At 43.7% G+C, this 19,689-nt stretch overlaps 1 protein-coding gene across 1 annotated transcript in view; it reads left to right on the top strand.

Annotated features, from left to right (window-relative positions):
• The first annotated feature begins 15,352 nt into the window (after positions 1-15,352).
• LOC124262777 (succinate--CoA ligase [ADP-forming] subunit beta, mitochondrial-like) overlaps positions 15,353-19,689 on the top strand; it is a 67,135-nt gene continuing 62,798 nt past the window's right edge. Inside the window, exon 1 of the mRNA XM_046697318.1 lies at positions 15,353-15,504. Within this exon, the coding sequence (XP_046553274.1) occupies positions 15,439-15,504 (66 nt within the window). The 5' untranslated portion in view covers positions 15,353-15,438. The remainder of the gene's footprint in view (positions 15,505-19,689) is intronic.

Here is a 19,689-nt window from a genome sequence, read left to right as displayed (position 1 = left end):
CACTACTTGTAGCTTAGTATGTAGCCTGGGTCACTACATGTAGCTTAGTATGTAGCCTGGGTCACTACTTGTAGCTTGGCAATTAGCCTGGGTCACTACTTGTAGCTTAGTATGTAGCCTGGGTCACTACTGGTAGGTTAGTGTGTAGCCTGGGTCACTACTTGTAGGTTAGTATGTAGCCTGGGTCACTACTTGTAGGTTAGTATGTAGCCTGGGTCACTACTGGTAGCTTGGCATGTAGCCTGGGTCACTACTGGTAGCTTGGTATGTAGCCTGGGTCACTGCTTGTAGGTTAGTGTGTAGCCTGGGTCACTACTTGTCGCTTAGTATGTAGCCTGGGTCACTACTTGTAGCTTAGTAAGTAGCCTGGGTCACTACTTGTAGCTTAGTATGTATGTAGCCTGGGTCACTACTTGTAGCTTAGAATGTAGCCTGGGTCACTACATGTAGCTTAGTATGTAGCCTGGGTCACTACTTGTAGCTTAGTATGTAGCCTGGGTCACTACTTGTAGCTTAGTATGTAGCCTGGGTCTCTACTGTTAGCTTGGTAATTAGCCTGGGTCACTACTTGTAGCTTAGTATGTAGCCTGGGTCACTACTTGTAGCTTAGCATGTAGCCTGGGTCACTACTTGTAGGTTAGTATGTAGCCTGGGTCACTACTTGTAGGTTAGTCTGTAGCCTGGGTCACTACTTGTAGGTCAGTATGTAGCCTGGGTCACTACTTGTAGGTTAGTATGTAGCCTGGGTCACTACTTGTAGCTTAGTATGTAGCCTGGGTCACTACTTGTAGCTTAGTATGTAGCCTGGGTCACTACTGGTAGCTTGACATGTAGCCTGGGTCACTACTGGTAGCTTGGTATGTAGCCTGGGTCACTACTTGTAGGTTGGTATGTAGCCTGGGTCACTACATGTAGGTTAGTATGTAGCCTGGGTCACTACATGTAGGTTGGTATGTAGCCTGGGTCACTACTTGTAGGTTAGTATGTAGCCTGGGTCACTACTGGTAGCTTGGTATGTAGCCTGGGTCACTACATGTAGCTTAGTATGTAGCCTGGGTCACTACTTGTAACTTAGGTATGTAGCCTGGGTCACTACTGGTAGCTTGGTATGTAGCCTGGGTCACTACTTGTAGCTTGGTATGTAGCCTGGGTCACTACTTGTAGGTTAGTATGTAGCCTGGGTCACTACTTGTAGGTTGGTATGTAGCCTGGGTCACTACTTGTAGCTTAGTATGTAGCCTGGGTCACTACTTGTAGGTTAGTATGTAGCCTGGGTCACTACTTGTAGGTTGGTATGTAGCCTGGGTCACTACATGTAGGTTAGTATGTAGCCTGGGTCACTACATGTAGGTTGGTATGTAGCCTGGGTCACTACATGTAGGTTAGTATGTAGCCTGGGTCACTACTTGTAGGTTAGTATGTAGCCTGGGTCACTACTTGTAGTTTGGTATGTAGCCTGGGTCACTACATGTAGCTTGGTATGTAGCCTGGGTCACTACATGTAGGTTGGTATGTAGCCTGGGTCACTACTTGTAGGTTGGTATGTAGCCTGGGTCACTACTTGTAGGTTAGTATGTAGCCTGGGTCACTACATGTAGGTTGGTATGTAGCCTGGGTCACTACATGTAGGTTGAGTATGTATGTAGCCTGGGTCACTACTGTAGCTTGGTATGTAGCCTGGGTCACTACATGTAGCCTTAGTATGTATGTAGCCTGGGTCACTACATGTAGGTTGGTATGTAGCCTGGGTCACTACTTGTAGCTTAGTATGTAGCCTGGGTCACTACTTGTAGCTTGGTATGTAGCCTGGGTCACTACATGTAGCTTGGTATGTAGTAGCCTGGGTCACTACTTGTAGCTTGGTATGTAGCCTGGGTCACTACTTGTAGGTTAGGTATGTAGCCTGGGTCACTACATGTAGGTTGGTATGTAGCCTGGGTCACTACATGTAGGTTGGTATGTAGCCTGGGTCACTACATGTAGGTTGGTATGTAGCCTGGGTCACTACATGTAGTTTGGTATGTAGCCTGGGTCACTACTTGTAGGTTGGTATGTAGCCTGGGTCACTACTTGTAGCTTAGTATGTAGCCTGGGTCACTACTTGTAGCTTAGGTATGTAGCCTGGGTCACTACATGTAGGTTGGTATGTAGCCTGGGTCACTACTTGTAGGTTAGGTATGTAGCCTGGGTCACTACTTGTAGGTTGGTATGTAGCCTGGGTCACTACATGTAGGTTAGGTATGTAGCCTGGGTCACTACTTGTAGGTTAGTATGTAGCCTGGGTCACTACTTGTAGGTTGGTATGTAGCCTGGGTCACTACATGTAGGTTGGTATGTAGCCTGGGTCACTACTTGTAGCTTAGTATGTAGCCTGGGTCACTACATGTAGGTTGGTATGTAGCCTGGGTCACTACATGTAGCTTGGTATGTAGCCTGGGTCACTACATGTAGGTTGGTATGTAGCCTGGGTCACTACATGTAGGTTGGTATGTAGCCTGGGTCATGTAGCCATTGTAGGTTGGTATGTAGCCTGGGTCACTACTTGTAGGTTGGTATGTAGCCTGGGTCACTACATGTAGAGTTGGTATGTAGCCTGGGTCACTACTTGTAGGTTGGTATGTAGCCTGGGTCACTACTTGTAGTTGGTATGTAGCCTGGGTCACTACTTGTAGGTTGGTATGTAGCCTGGGTCACTACTTGTAGCTTAGTATGTAGCCTGGGTCACTACATGTAGGTTAGTATGTAGCCTGGGTCACTACATGTAGCTTGGTATGTAGCCTGGGTCACTACTTGTAGGTTGGTATGTAGCCTGGGTCACTACTTGTAGCCTGGTATGTAGCCTGGTATTGTCACCACTTGTAGCTTAGTATGTAGCCTGGGTCACTACATGTAGGTTAGTATGTAGCCTGGGTCACTACATGTAGGTTAGTATGTAGCCTGGGTCACTACTGTAGGTTGGTATGTAGCCTGGGTCACTACTTGTAGGTTGGTATGTAGCCTGGGTCACTACTTGTAGGTTAGTATGTAGCCTGGGTCACTACTTGTAGGTTGGTATGTAGCCTGGGTCACTACTTGTAGCTTAGTATGTAGCCTGGGTCACTACTTGTAGCTTAGTATGTAGCCTGGGTCACTACATGTAGGTTGGTATGTAGCCTGGGTCACTACTTGTAGGTTAGTATGTAGCCTGGGTCACTACTTGTAGGCTGGTATGTAGCCTGGGTCACTACTTGTAGCTTAGTATGTAGCCTGGGTCACTACTTGTAGCTTAGTATGTAGCCTGGGTCACTACTTGTAGCTTAGTATGTAGCCTGGGTCACTACTGGTAGCTTGGTATGTAGCCTGGGTCACTACTGGTAGCTTGGTATGTAGCCTGGGTCACTACTTGTAGGTTGGTATGTAGCCTGGGTCACTACTTGTAGGTTAGTATGTAGCCTGGGTCACTACTTGTAGCTTGGTATGTAGCCTGGGTCACTACTTGTAGCTTAGTATGTAGCCTGGGTCACTACTTGTAGGTAGTATGTAGCCTGGGTCACTACATGTAGGTTAGCATGTAGCCTGGGTCACTACATGTAGCTTGGTATGTAGCCTGGGTCACTACATGTAGGTTAGTATGTAGCCTGGGTCACTACATGTAGCTTGGCAATGTAGCCTGGGTCACTACTTGTAGGTTGGTATGTAGCCTGGGTCACTACTGGTAGCTTAGTATGTAGCCTGGGTCACTACTGGTAGCTTGGTATGTAGCCTGGGTCACTACTTGTAGGTTAGGTATGTAGCCTGGGTCACTACTTGTAGCTTAGTATGTAGCCTGGGTCACTACTGGTAGCCCTTGGTCATGTAGCCTGGGTCACTACATGTAGGTTGGCATGTAGCCTGGGTCACTGCTTGTAGGTTAGTGTGTAGCCTGGGTCACTACTTGTAGGTTAGTATGTAGCCTGGGTCACTACTTGTAGCTTAGTATGTAGCCTGGGTCACTACTTGTAGCTTAGTATGTAGCCTGGGTCACTACTTGTAGCTTAGTATGTAGCCTGGGTCACTACATGTAGCTTAGTATGTAGCCTGGGTCACTACTTGTAGCTTAGTATGTAGCCTGGGTCACTACATGTAGCTTAGTATGTAGCCTGGGTCACTACATGTAGCTTAGTATGTAGCCTGGGTCACTACTTGTAGCTTAGTATGTAGCCTGGGTCACTACTGGTAGGTTAGTGTGTAGCCTGGGTCACTACTTGTAGGTTAGTATGTAGCCTGGGTCACTACTTGTAGCTTAGTATGTAGCCTGGGTCACTACTGGTAGCTTGGCATGTAGCCTGGGTCACTACTGGTAGCTTGGTATGTAGCCTGGGTCACTGCTTGTAGGTTAGTGTGTAGCCTGGGTCACTACTTGTCGCTTAGTATGTAGCCTGGGTCACTACTTGTAGCTTAGTAAGTAGCCTGGGTCACTACTTGTAGCTTAGTATGTAGCCTGGGTCACTACTTGTAGCTTAGAATGTAGCCTGGGTCACTACATGTAGCTTAGTATGTAGCCTGGGTCACTACTTGTAGCTTAGTATGTAGCCTGGGTCACTACTTGTAGCTTAGTATGTAGCCTGGGTCTCTACTTTTAGCTTGGTAATTAGCCTGGGTCACTACATGTAGCTTAGTATGTAGCCTGGGTCACTACTTGTAGCTTAGCATGTAGCCTGGGTCACCACTTGTAGGTTAGTATGTACCCTGGGTCACTACTTGTAGGTTAGTGTGTAGCCTGGGTCACTACTTGTAGGTCAGTATGTAGCCTGGGTCACTACTTGTAGGTTAGTATGTAGCCTGGGTCACTACTTGTAGGTTGGTATGTAGCCTGGGTCACTACTTGTAGCTTAGTATGTAGCCTGGGTCACTACTTGTAGCTTAGTATGTAGCCTGGGTCACTACATGTAGGTTGGTATGTAGCCTGGGTCACTACTTGTAGGTTAGTATGTAGCCTGGGTCACTACTTGTAGGCTGGTATGTAGCCTGGGTCACTACTTGTAGCTTAGTATGTAGCCTGGGTCACTACTTGTAGCTTAGTATGTAGCCTGGGTCACTACTTGTAGCTTAGTATGTAGCCTGGGTCACTACTGGTAGCTTGGCATGTAGCCTGGGTCACTACTGGTAGCTTGGTATGTAGCCTGGGTCACTACTTGTAAGTTAGTGTGTAGCCTGGGTCACTACTTGTAGCTTAGTATGTAGCCTGGGTCACTACTTGTAGCTTAGTATGTAGCCTGGGTCACTACTTGTAGCTTAGTATGTAGCCTGGGTCACTACTTGTAGCTTAGTATGTAGCCTGGGTCACTACATGTAGCTTAGTTTGTAGCCTGGGTCACTACATGTAGCTTAGTATGTAGCCTGGGTCACTACTTGTAGCTTGGCAATTAGCCTGGGTCACTACTTGTAGCTTAGTATGTAGCCTGGGTCACTACTGGTAGCTTAGTATGTAGCCTGGGTCACTACTGGTAGGTTAGTGTGTAGCCTGGGTCACTACATGTAGCTTAGTATGTAGCCTTGGTCACTACTTGTAGCTTAGTATGTAGCCTGGGTCACTACTTGTAGCTTAGAATGTAGCCTGGGTCACTACATGTAGCTTAGTATGTAGCCTGGGTCACTACTTGTAGCTTAGTATGTAGCCTGGGTCACTACTTGTAGCTTAGTATGTAGCCTGGGTCTCTACTTTTAGCTTGATAATTAGCCTGGGTCACTACTTGTAGCTTAGTATGTAGCCTGGGTCACTACTTGTAGCTTAGCATGTAGCCTGGGTCACCACTTGTAGGTTAGTATGTACCCTGGGTCAATACTTGTTGGTTAGTGTGTAGCCTGGGTCACTACTTGTAGGTCAGTATGTAGCCTGGGTCACTACTTGTAGGTTAGTATGTAGCCTGGGTCACTACTTGTAGGTTGGTATGTAGCCTGGGTCACTACTTGTAGCTTAGTATGTAGCCTGGGTCACTACTTGTAGCTTAGTATGTAGCCTGGGTCACTACATGTAGGTTGGTATGTAGCCTGGGTCACTACATGTAGGTTAGTATGTAGCCTGGGTCACTACTTGTAGGCTGGTATGTAGCCTGGGTCACTACTTGTAGCTTGGTATGTAGCCTGGGTCACTACATGTAGGTTGGTATGTAGCCTGGGTCACTACTTGTAGCTTAGTATGTAGCCTGGGTCACTACATGTAGGTTGGTATGTAGCCTGGGTCACTACTTGTAGGTTGGTATGTAGCCTGGGTCACTACATGTAGGTTGGTATGTAGCCTGGGTCACTACTTGTAGGTTAGTATGTAGCCTGGGTCACTACTTGTAGCTTAGTATGTAGCCTGGGTCACTACTTGTAGCTTGGTATGTAGCCTGGGTCACTACTTGTAGCTTAGTATGTAGCCTGGGTCACTACATGTAGGTTTAGTATGTAGCCTGGGTCACTACATGTAGCTTAGTATGTAGCCTGGGTCACTACATGTAGCTTAGTATGTAGCCTGGGTCACTACTTGTACTACATGTAGGTTGCAATGTAGCCTGGGTCACTACTTGTAGCTTAGTATGTAGCCTGGGTCACTACTGGTAGCTTAGTATGTAGCCTGGGTCACTACTTGTAGGTTAGTGTGTAGCCTGGGTCACTACTTGTAGGTTAGTATGTAGCCTGGGTCACTACTTGTAGCTTAGTATGTAGCCTGGGTCACTACTGGTAGCTTGGCATGTAGCCTGGGTCACTACTTGTAGCTTGGCATGTAGCCTGGGTCACTGCTTGTAGGTTAGTGTGTAGCCTGGGTCACTACTTGTAGGTTAGTATGTAGCCTGGGTCACTACTTCTAGCTTAGTATGTAGCCTGGGTCACTACTTGTAGCTTAGTATGTAGCCTGGGTCACTACTTGTAGCTTAGTATGTAGCCTGGGTCACTACATGTAGCTTAGTATGTAGCCTGGGTCACTACTTGTAGCTTAGTATGTAGCCTGGGTCACTACTGGTAGGTTGGTCACTATGTAGCCTGGGTCACTACTTGTAGGTTGAGTATGTAGCCTGGGTCACTACTTGTAGCTTAGTATGTAGCCTGGGTCACTACTGGTAGCTTGGCATGTAGCCTGGGTCACTACTGGTAGCTTGGTATGTAGCCTGGGTCACTGCTTGTAGGTTAGTATGTAGCCTGGGTCACTACTTGTAGCTTGGTATGTAGCCTGGGTCACTACTTGTAGCTTAGTAAGTAGCCTGGGTCACTACTTGTAGCTTAGTATGTAGCCTGGGTCACTACTTGTAGCTTAGAATGTAGCCTGGGTCACTACATGTAGCTTAGTATGTAGCCTGGGTCACTACTTGTAGCTTGGTATGTAGCCTGGGTCACTACTTGTAGCTTAGTATGTAGCCTGGGTCTCTACTTTTAGCTTAAGGTAGTATTAGCCTGGGTCACTACTTGTAGCTTAGTATGTAGCCTGGGTCACTACTTGTAGCTTAGCATGTAGCCTGGGTCACCACTTGTAGGTTAGTATGTACCCTGGGTCACTACTTGTAGGTTAGTGTGTAGCCTGGGTCACTACTTGTAGGTCAGTATGTAGCCTGGGTCACTACTTGTAGGTTAGTATGTAGCCTGGGTCACTACTTGTAGGTTGGTATGTAGCCTGGGTCACTACTTGTAGCTTAGTATGTAGCCTGGGTCACTACTTGTAGCTTAGTATGTAGCCTGGGTCACTACATGTAGGTTGGTATGTAGCCTGGGTCACTACTTGTAGGTTAGTATGTAGCCTGGGTCACTACTTGTAGGCTGGTATGTAGCCTGGGTCACTACTTGTAGGTTAGTATGTAGCCTGGGTCACTACTTGTAGCTTAGTATGTAGCCTGGGTCACTACTTGTAGCTTAGTATGTAGCCTGGGTTACTACTGGTAGCTTGACATGTAGCCTGGGTCACTACTGGTAGCTTGGTATGTAGCCTGGGTCACTACTTGTAGGTTAGTGTGTAGCCTGGGTCACTACTTGTAGCTTAGTATGTAGCCTGGGTCACTACTTGTAGCTTAGTATGTAGCCTGGGTCACTACTTGTAGCTTAGTATGTAGCCTGGGTCACTACTTGTAGCTTAGTATGTAGCCTGGGTCACTACATGTAGCTTAGTATGTAGCCTGGGTCACTACATGTAGCTTAGTATGTAGCCTGGGTCACTACTTGTAGCTTGGCAATTAGCCTGGGTCACTACTTGTAGCTTAGTATGTAGCCTGGGTAACTACTGGTAGCTTAGTATGTAGCCTGGGTCACTACTTGTAGGTTAGTGTGTAGCCTGGGTCACTTCTTGTAGGTTAGTATGTAGCCTGGGTCACTACTTGTAGCTTAGTATGTAGCCTGGGTCACTACTGGTAGCTTGGCATGTAGCCTGGGTCACTACTTGTAGCTTGGCATGTAGCCTGGGTCACTGCTTGTAGGTTAGTGTGTAACCTGGGTCACTACATGTAGGTTGGTATGTAGCCTGGGTCACTACTTGTAGGTTGGTATGTAGCCTGGGTCACTACATGTAGTTTGGTATGTAGCCTGGGTCACTACATGTAGGTTGGTATGTAGCCTGGGTCACTACATGTAGGTACGTATGTAGCCTGGGTCACTACATGTAGGTTGGTATGTAGCCTGGGTCACTACATGTAGGTTGGTATGTAGCCTGGGTCACTACATGTAGGTAGGTATGTAGCCTGGGTCACTACATGTAGGTTGGTATGTATGTAGCCTGGGTCACTACATGTAGGTTGGTATGTAGCCTGGGTCACTACATGTAGGTTGGTATGTAGCCTGGGTCACTACATGTAGGTTGGTATGTAGCCTGGGTCACTACATGTAGGTTGGTATGTAGCCTGGGTCACTACATGTAGGTTGGTATGTAGCCTGGGTCACTACATGTAGGTTGGTATGTAGCCTGGGTCACTACATGTAGGTTGGTATGTAGCCTGGGTCACTACATGTAGGTTGGTATGTAGCCTGGGTCACTACATGTAGGTTGGTATGTAGCCTGGGTCACTACATGTAGGTTGGTATGTAGCCTGGGTCACTACATGTAGGTTGGTATGTAGCCTGGGTCACTACTTGTAGGTTGGTATGTAGCCTGGGTCACTACATGTAGGTTGGTATGTAGCCTGGGTCACTACTTGTAGGTTGGTATATAGCCTGGGTCACTACTTGTAGGTTGGTATGTAGCGTGGGTCACTACATGTAGGTTGGTATGTAGCCTGGGTCACTACATGTAGGTTGGTATGTAGCCTGGGTCACTACATGTAGGTTGGTATGTAACCTGGGTCACTACATGTAGGTTGGTATGTAGCCTGGGTCACTACTTGTAGGTTGGTATGTAGCCTGGGTCACTACTTGTAGGTTGGTATGTAGCCTGGGTCACTACATGTAGGTTGGTATGTAGCCTGGGTCACTACTTGTAGGTTGGTATGTAGCCTGGGTCACTACATGTAGGTTGGTATGTAGCCTGGGTCACTACATGTAGGTTGGTATGTAGCCTGGGTCACTACATGTAGGTTGGTATGTAGCCTGGGTCACTACTTGTAGCTTAGTATGTAGCCTGGGTCACTACTTGTAGCTTAGTATGTAGCCTGGGTCTCTACTTTTAGCTTGGTAATTAGCCTGGGTCACTACATGTAGGTTGGTATGTAGCCTGGGTCACTACATGTAGGTTGGTATGTAGCCTGGGTCACTACATGTAGGTTGGTATGTAGCCTGGGTCACTGCATTTTCCTTCTTCTTAACTAGTATAATATATGCGCCTTGTTTCATGTTATGAGAGACAGCATATAACATACATAAGCATGTACATAAATGCAATGTCAGTGAATTTCTCATCGGACAATTCAGTTTTTATTTAAAATAAATAGCTTTCATATCAGAAAATAATCTCAACTTAATAGGCAGTTGTTTTGTTATTTAGGTTTACAGTGAAACACATTTCCCAAATATATTCATTTTTAAGATTTGAAATGATATAGCAATGATATGATAGAATTTCCTGGTTACAAACATCCACATACCTGTATAGATGTGGTTACATGATGAACTGATCTTACATCTTACATCATGAGAACAGTCTGGTACTCATGGTGGTGCAACATCATCGTGATGAAACTCTCCTTTAGATACCATTTAAAGCAATGACGGGACATTCCATTTGGGGGATATTACTTAGGAACCAAGTTGTATGATTGAATATGGATACATTTACAAAAACGATTATTCTATTCACAGCGTGTTATTAATTTCGTGCAAACACGCCAATTTCGTGGAAGTGTTTTTCATGATATGCACATGAACATGGTCGGGGCAAAATTCAAATTTACATTGAAACGTGGCAGGGTGTTTCTGCACATTTTAGTGATAAAAGCCACTGAGAGTTGTTTTGAGAGTTGTTCGATATTGTTTCAAACTCAGCTGAACGGATTTTTCACCTTCTCCTTCTGTCACGTCACGAACGAATTGGAAATGTGGCTCGAGCTCTTAACGTTCTTGACGTTGGACAGGCAGACATTAACACATAACAATCACGATATCGACAGAAAACGTCGCGGACAGACTCCGATCTGGGCGACCAAGGGCGACAACTGGCCCACAAGACCGTTTCATCAGAACAAGTGTGTAACGAAACCATGGTCAATGTGCCTCTCAGACTGGAGATGATCGTCTCCTCTTTCCCCTGAACACAACAAACTAATCCAATCATAACATAGCGGGATACTTACGATGCGCTGACTGACCGCAGTTTATTCATTGTTTCATATCCACACCAACCTCTCCAAAATCATTATCGACACATCTCTATTGATATGTGACTGACTGAGTTTGGTTTTACGCCGCTTTTAGCAATATTCCAGCAACATCACGGCGGGGGACACCAGAAATGGACTTCACACATTGTACCCATGTGCGGATTTTGAACCCGGGTCTTCGGCGTGACGAGCCAACGCTTTAACCACTAGGCTACCCCACCGCCCCCATTGATATGTGAACTGATTCCCATATCCATCATATATAAACAGGCATCAATTCCTAATCACGTATTCTAATGGCTCGTCAGCGCATACCCAGGGTAAATCCCAAATACATACTCTCATGACTGGAGTATTTGAAACTCTAGCAATAGATACCGATCCATCCCATAACGTATTGTAATGGCTCGTCAGCTCAACATGCGCACAAAGCACACCATCCTAGTCATCATATAGCAGCAGCTACGTAACACACAGACAGACCTGGAACATTAGTCCAGCTTATTTTTCATGGACACCCCGTTCAGTACCATGCATAAATGATGAATTCAAATGTTCAGTATCTACAGATGAGTGGACTGACGGACGTAATGTCCACATGTCTCACGATTGACGGACCGTTACATGGAAGGTGTTGATGTCAGGAGAGGCCTCGCTGGACGAACCGTTGATGGGCAAATGTTATGTTTTGGGATGAATCAGAGACCATATACCGATATCGGTATATGGTCTCTGGATGAATCAAGGTTCAGTTGGAGTTTCTAGACAGGCACAACAGAGGCTGACGTAGATGCAATTGGTGTTTCTACGCCATTAACGTTAGACAGAGCGATCGTTTTGGGGATGGCTCAGTAATGGTGTGGGTGGGATCACTGCCAGGCAGAACACCTTTCCATGTCATTCCCGAGCGTGTCACTGGGCAGTTCTACCGAGACAACTTCCATCTGCACTCTGACGTGGGCATCTTTTTATATTTCATAACAACGCAAGAGCACACAGGGCTCGTACTTTTACTGAGTACCTCCAACAGGAAACATAAGCACGTTACCATGGCCAGCACTCAGTCCAGGCTTGTCACCCACTGAACATGTCTGGGATGACCTTGGACGTCACCGTCAGCAACCACCGATCACTCTCGACTGCCCTGCAGAACAAAATGGGATGGAATGAACAGAGCGGATACTGGAAATCTGATTAGAAGTATGCCTCGTTGAATGAGGGATTGTCTGGAGAATAGCTCTAGGCGGATTCACGCCATATTAATGACATTGGTACCGTTCCTGGCAAACGACGCAATGAACAGTGGGGCGCTTTTGGCCAATCATCTTACAAAACTGACTTTCAACGACTGATGCAAATTTCAGTCCGATGTCCGTGTTACTCTGTTGAACTATATATTTATCTCATTAAAGAAATAATAGTTGTGATACATTTATATTGAATATCCCCTACTTTGTCAACGGTATAGTATTGGACCAATGGGGATTCGTGGTTACATAATGGCCACTCCTGCTTGTTGTTGGAGGAAACTAGGTGGATTAGGTGGACTGCCTGTCAGCATGCCTCAGTCACACGGGACGTTGCCTATCACAGTAGTCACTGGTTTGTCAGTTCAAGACTTAACAATCACGTGAATGTTCCCTCGAGCTTCCTAGTACATGTGTATATACTACTGGAATAAAGTAACTTGCATTATTTGATGTTATGACGTTTTAATGCAAAAAGATAATAACATGATTTGTGGTGTTTTCCTTTATCACTGTTTAACTGTTGACAGGATAATATCGAAATCTGTATGATCTGACACTAGGCATCTTGACACGTCCTTAAAGAGATGTATTGTCAAAGGTCAGTTCTCAAATTCAATATCGTGTGTCTTCCCCATTGGGGTTGATGCTTTCTTGACAACAACGACGCATAGACGTCACTAAGCGATTGAAGAAAGCTTGGGGAATGTTGTTCCATGTCAGAACCAACGCTTGTCCCAATACAGTTACTGCCGCTTGGTCAGTGAATATTTCTCCTTGGTTTTATCTTTACAATACAATTTGATTTATGACATTTAGAATCTAAAAACAATTACATTATGCACAGCTGCTGATTGGTGTCTTAGATATGTTACCTGAGAAAATCGATCAATTTGTCTGTTTCGGCACACGTTTTCATTTCAAACGCGGTAGGGGTAGGGTGGATGCAAATATATTTCTTAACCCAGTTTTCATTAAACCAAATTGTATTTACACCCCAAAAAAGACACAGATTAACGTTCACTAACTGTTGCAGGAATGAGTTGTTGGTACATATACAACATTTACCAAGCGTGAGAATAATTCTTTCAATTTTGCAATTGCATAACATACTTTGTTTTGCTTAAGTATAGCATATCAACACTATAGTTCAGTGGTAGACGCTTAGCTATGGCCTATCAACACTATAGTTTAGTGGTAGACGCTTAGGTATGGCCTATCAACACTATAGTTCAGTGGTAGACGCTTAGGTATGGCATATCAACACTATAGTTCAGTGGTAGACGCTTAGGTATAGCATATCAACACTATAGTTCAGTGGTAGACGCTTAGGTATAGCATATCGACACTATAGTTCAGTGGTAGACGCTTAGGTATAGCATATCAACACTATAGTTCAGTGGTAGACGCTTAGGTATAGCATATCAAGACTATAGTTCAGTGGCAGACGCTTAGCTGTGGCATATCAACACTTTAGTTCAGTGGTAGACGCTTAGCTATGGCCTATCAACACTATAGTTCAGTGGTAGACGCTTAGGTACAGCATATCATTACTATACATGTAGTTCAGTGGTAGACGCTTAGGTATAGCATATCAAGACTATAGTTCAGTGGTAGACGCTTAGCTATGGCATATCAACACTTTAGTTCAGTGGTAGACGCTTAGCTATGGCATATCAACACTATAGTTCAGTGGTAGACGCTTAGGTACAGCATATCATTACTATACATGTAGTTCAGTGGTAGACGCTTAGGTATGGCCTATCAACACTATAGTTCAGTGGTAGACGCTTAGGTATGGCCTATCAACACTATAGTTCAGTGGTAGACGCTTAGGTATGGCCTATCAACAGTATTGTAATTATTTATCATAGTAAATGCTTTGGGTCAATTTTTTTAACGTACCAACATTGTACTTTTCGTGGTTGTCGACAGCGGTTACTGATTCGTAATAATTGTGTGCGTGTTCTAAAGGATATGTCGATTAAAATAGAACAGATGGGTTTGATGTTGACTCATGTACACCTCATAAGCTGAGCAGGGGGCAAAGTCCAAAGTACGCGGGACTTTACCCTCAGTGTGCAGAAAGCAGGTAAGTGACTTAAGTCACGGACATAAGTACCATTTCTACATCTCTGGCTATGTTAGTATCTAACTATCAGCATTGTATCTCATTAGATATACCTCTATATATGTGTAGTAGTAAGATATTGTGTTAGGTGTGCTGGAAGTTTCACTATGTGGTATTAGGTGTTATGTTATCTAACATGTTATAAGATATCATATATCAGGTGATCAAATACGTTTATTTTATTCGTTATATTTAGGTTTAAGGTACATCTGGTTGATTACTTTATCTTTATTTTACATTCATCAGCAGGTTCAGTCTATATTGTAAGGTACAACAGTCTATATTGTAAGGTACAACAGTCTATATTGTAAGGTACAACAGTCTATATTGTAAGGTACAACAGTTGATGAATTAAAACACAAAGGGTGACAGTTTACGTTAACACACAAACTTACACACACGCGCGCACGCACAAGGGCGACGGTATTTCTGTTACGATGTATACATAAACAAAACTAAACAAATATATAAACGACTGACAAAAAGGGAAAACGTGTTTTTTTATACATAACCTTATAATAATGTCTGTTTTACAGGTTTATTCTCACCAGTCAACAATGCTCCTTAATCCCTTTCTACAAAGATATTACCGTAAACAATAGAATATATAAACTGAGAAATTACTCAGTCAGGTGCCAAAATGTGACGTTCCCGTCTTTTCAGATTGTCCACTATATATATGTTTGAGTAGTGGCGTACCCCCTCGACAGTGTCTGGGTGTGGAACTCTCTACTTGGAACATTTCTTGCTAGCATGAATACTAGTACATCATTTGTAGTCACTTGTAAGGATTTTTGTAAGAAACACAATAGCTTTTCGAACAATGCTTCAAACGCAATCCTCAAGTGTGAGAGGAAGAAATGAAAATTAAGTTAAATGCATTCTAAACACTTTTAAATCAAATCCATCAAACTGTGCTTTCTCCATTAGTGCAAGAGCAATTGTACAACATGACACTAACTTATTTAAGACAACTTCATCTTAAACACAAGTCATCCGAGTATTTACTAGTTTGTGAGGCGCGACCTGCCTTGCTACAGTCGTCCGAATACGATGTATTATACCACATGTATATATATATGTACATCTACTGGTGTAACACGTACGGTAGGGTTTGGGGGGTGAAACCCAAGGACAAATTCACAAAACAAATCCCAAATCTATTTTGCCACCATTTGATTGGTGGTACCAATGTATGTTTTGCTCCACCCGTGGCCATTCTCGTGAAATGTATCATAACAGTTACAGCTGTCAAAGTGGGGTCAGGGCTGTGCGAATTGTGGTGCAAGGGAGCTAACTCTAACATCCACAACGGAAGTTTGACTCAAAGATGGCGTCTGCCTTATTTCGAAGTGGCCTTACGGCTGAAAGATTAGCCGTCCAGCATGCCGCGCGGGTAAGTTTCCATGAAACAATCTTTGTGGGTAGCATTCATTTTACGACAAACAATATAGTAAATATTGTCTTGCATGTACATAGTGTTCTGCTGACGCATTTTGTCTAAATCGACTCTGCTGTAACAAGTTTGACATTGCAATGTCAATGGCTGTATCCCTGATTCTGCTACATATTTTGAGTATACCAGTCACATGATTGTTTACGTTACACTCACGACTAGTAGTTGCAAACACTGACGAATTTATGCAAATATTGGATGCGTCATGTCGGATTGGTGGGGAGGCGATATCTCCGCCATCACGATAATGCATATTTGTTTCGGATCAAATGCTTTATCATGTTTATAGCAGCTCTATAACACAAGACTGACATTGGATCCCAGAAGTGAAATGATCTGAATATATATACAGCAAAAATGAATATAATCACTGATAATACAAATGGAGCCCAGAACAATTCTTAAAATCTAAGAGCAAAGGTAATCTAGACTTGACAAATCTTAGCCTAGACTAAGAGTAAGACCATTTTTATATTCATTCTTTAGGGTCTTGCAGGCAGGATATACAAAAACATTACTACTGAGGTTATGTCTTGTCTCTTCTTGCCCACTATACACAGGGCAGACATGCACTTGAGAGTAACCATGGTTATGTTGTCCCGAATCATCTTGCAAGTGTTCAAGCCCATGAATCAAGTTCTCATTAACCTACTAAATGAAGGCAAAAACGAGATGGCGGCGTGCTTGTCGCAATTTGACAACTCAATTTTAATTGCACTATTTCAAAGAAACTTGAATGTACCTACCTAATATTTTGTGATATACCCCTTAGACACAAGAACTTGACGTATCCTCTTTCGAATGCTTAAATACAAGTTTCTTATGTATGCAAGCGGCAAAGACGTCCACACCTCATTAATTGCTGCTGCAAGGTCCTCTTTTGAATGTATGCGATAGGTGCGACACTGCAATTCTCTCTTAAGCCTATGCCACACATTTTCAATTATGTTCAAGTCCGGACTCTGGGCTGGCCATGACATGCCTTTTAAATTATTTTCTGTCTTGTAAACTTGAACAGTTCTAGCCCGATGGACTGGGGCATTATCATCTTGAAATATGTATTGGTCATCAGGAAAATGACGAGCAATAACTGGCCAAATATTGTTATCTATAATTTCAACATATTTCTCAGCATTTGTGTTACCTTCTACAACGGCTACAGTTCCCACACCATGGTATGTAATGCAACCCCAAATCATCAAAGATAGGGTAGGGGTTTGGGGAACACCCAAACACTGGGGGGCCCACTGTTCACCAACTTTTCTCCAAATGAATACTTTTTTCCTTTCCATCAATGATCATTTTGCACTCATCACTAAATATGACTTTGTTCCAATATGTGTCCACAGATCGATGTAATTTTCCCCTGCACCATGCTAATCTATTTTTAATGTTCACTTTCCTGATTCTGATTTTCTTTCGAATTACACGTCTATAAAATCCTTCAGAAACAATTTTCTTTGAACAGTTCTGTATGACACATGCTTGTTGTTGTCCTCATTAAATATGTTGGTAATATCCTTCAAAGATCGCCGACGAGAATTTTTTAAAATCCGAAAAGTTTTGCGAGAGTCACTCTGAGTCAAAAGTTTCTTCCTTCCCGTTCTTGGCTTGTTTTCCACAGAACCACGCGATTTATACCGATGAATCACATGATAGACAGTTGATGACGATAAATCAAGTAATTCTGCAATATTTGCAGGTTTCTTCCCGTGCTCATACAATTTTACTATTGATTCTTTTACGCCAATGTCCAATTCTTTTCGTTTTGGAGGCATCTTGTTTACCGCCGTGAATGTAAACAAGCAGACGACATTCTAACCGGAAGTTACGGTCACGTGACTCGCACGTGATCCACTATCTAAAAATATACATCAATATCGGTAAAGGTAACACAGCGCGGTACAACAATGCGTCGAAATAATGAATCGTTTTCTTTAAACTGTCCGCGGTCATTTCTGCCTTCATTTATGGCACAAAGCTGTAACATTAACATGAGGATAACACTACAGATATGATACCCTTTAACTTTATGCAGTTTTAATAACAAAACTTCTATAATGTTAGATTATTCATCATAATGACATTAGATGTGATTTGGAAAAAGATTGATTGCTTTCCCGCACATACCACACCTGTTTCCATGACAACCAAATCTGCTGATTGGAAAAACTCACTGGAAACACTGGATGAGCTAACATTCTTTCAGTTGAATTTTAACATACTCACCTTTACTCGAACTTTAAACGACAAATGCGATGATATAAAGAGAAACTTTGGAACTTTAATACAATGAAGCATGGCATACACAATTAAGTGTCGTGAATATAGAAACCCTGCGAGGCAGATAAGATTACGGACACTTAAGTGATACCCCCAAATAGTTCCTCAAACCAATAATTACTACTGGGAGGGTGGGTTGGGTGTTGAAAGCCTGACGCCGTGTGGGTGCTGACGTTAATGAAAGGGAGATAACTGCAGCGATACTGTTGTAGAAGCAAGGGACGTTACTCGTACCATACCGTAATCAAAATCTATTTTACTTTGTAAAATATGACTTTAACATACTCACCTTTACTCGAACTATAAACGACAAATGCGATGATATAAAGAGAAACTTTGGAACTTTAATACAATGAAGAATGGCATACACAATTAAGTGTCGTGAATATAGAAACCCTGCGAGGCAGATAAGTTTACGGACACTTAAGTGATACCCCACACCCCAAAGTAAGAAAGTTACAAATACAATAGGCATGAAGGAGATAATGATTTGTGAAAGGGGGATAGTTATAAATAGGCAAAATTTCAATAGAAAGATTTCAAAGTTAATTAATTCGCAGGTAGACATGTACCAAAAGTCAGTAAAGCATTGAATTTGCGCTGAGAACTGAACTCAAGGTAACGCAAATATGCTGAGCTCTTCCAGAACCCAATGTCCTGAATCAGCTCTCCAGGTATGCCGATGTTGAACGCCCAGGTCGCACCATCGGCGTCGGAACGAGTGACCGGTGATGTCTGCTGCAAGTCCCTGTCTCTGCAATATTGCTCGAACAGTCTCCATGAAGGTACTATATGCTAGAGGAGAGACGTCCTCGAACAGTCTCCATGAAGGTACTATATGCTAGAGGAGAGACGTCCTCGAACAGTCTCCATGAAGGTACTATATGCTAGAGGAGAGACGTCCTCGAACAGTCTCCATGAAGGTACTATATGCTAGAGGAGAGACGTCCTCGAACAGTCTCCATGAAGGTACTATATGCTAGAGGAGAGACGTCCTCGAACAGTCTCCATGAAGGTACTATATGCTAGAGGAGTGACGTCCTCGAACAGTCTCAGTAGTAGAGGGAATGATTGTACGGGACCAAGTCCAACAAAAGCCTCTGCAAAGCCTTATTCCCCAAATAAGGCTTTGGTCGGACCCTTAGCTCTTGCTACCATTACCCCTACTATAAAAAAGTTTGGGACGCTAGCGGGATGCGAACGCACCTCTTAGCCGCACCACTTAACCGACTGAGCTACCGGGGACATTGCTGAAAGTATGTTGGTATCCTGGGATTGCATCATCCAATACTGGGCTGCGTCTAACGTGCCGCTATGACACTATACCATGTTTACCTCCATGAAACAGTTTAATGTGAATCGCCTATGATCTCTTTGGTGTTAAGTAATAAAGGCTTGCTGGGCTTTTTCACCCCTTGTTCTATGTACTTTTTTTTTCGTCCCTCGCTTATAGCAGACTTACGAGACTTGGATCGAATCTCTTGTTTCATTCTATGATATTTTGCGAGTTCAGAGAGGACTAAACGAAACTCCTCCTCTGAGATCTTACTGTCAGTGAGTCGCGGTGGAAATAAGATCGCTTATAGTGTTAAGCTTTGCTTCAGCTAGAACCCGATCTCATTATGCTTCAATGCTTTACGATGCAGTCTGCGGGATACAAGCTTAAGCACCACCCCCAACACCCTGTCACCCCAGCTGTTATTTGAGCCCCATCACTATAGGTGCGGCCACGATGGTAGCTAACAACCCAACACCTGCCACCCCTAGGCCCATGCTGGCTACCATAAGGGTAGTATCAGTCCGTCCACGGCATTGAAAGCTCTATGGTACTTCTTATATAGT

This window comes from Haliotis rubra, unplaced genomic scaffold (assembly GCF_003918875.1).
Source record: "Haliotis rubra isolate DU_JTF1 unplaced genomic scaffold, ASM391887v1 Scf855, whole genome shotgun sequence".
NCBI lineage: Eukaryota > Metazoa > Mollusca > Gastropoda > Lepetellida > Haliotidae > Haliotis > Haliotis rubra.
Note: the sequence above shows the minus strand (reverse complement) of the source record. Positions and strands in the feature narration are given on the sequence as shown.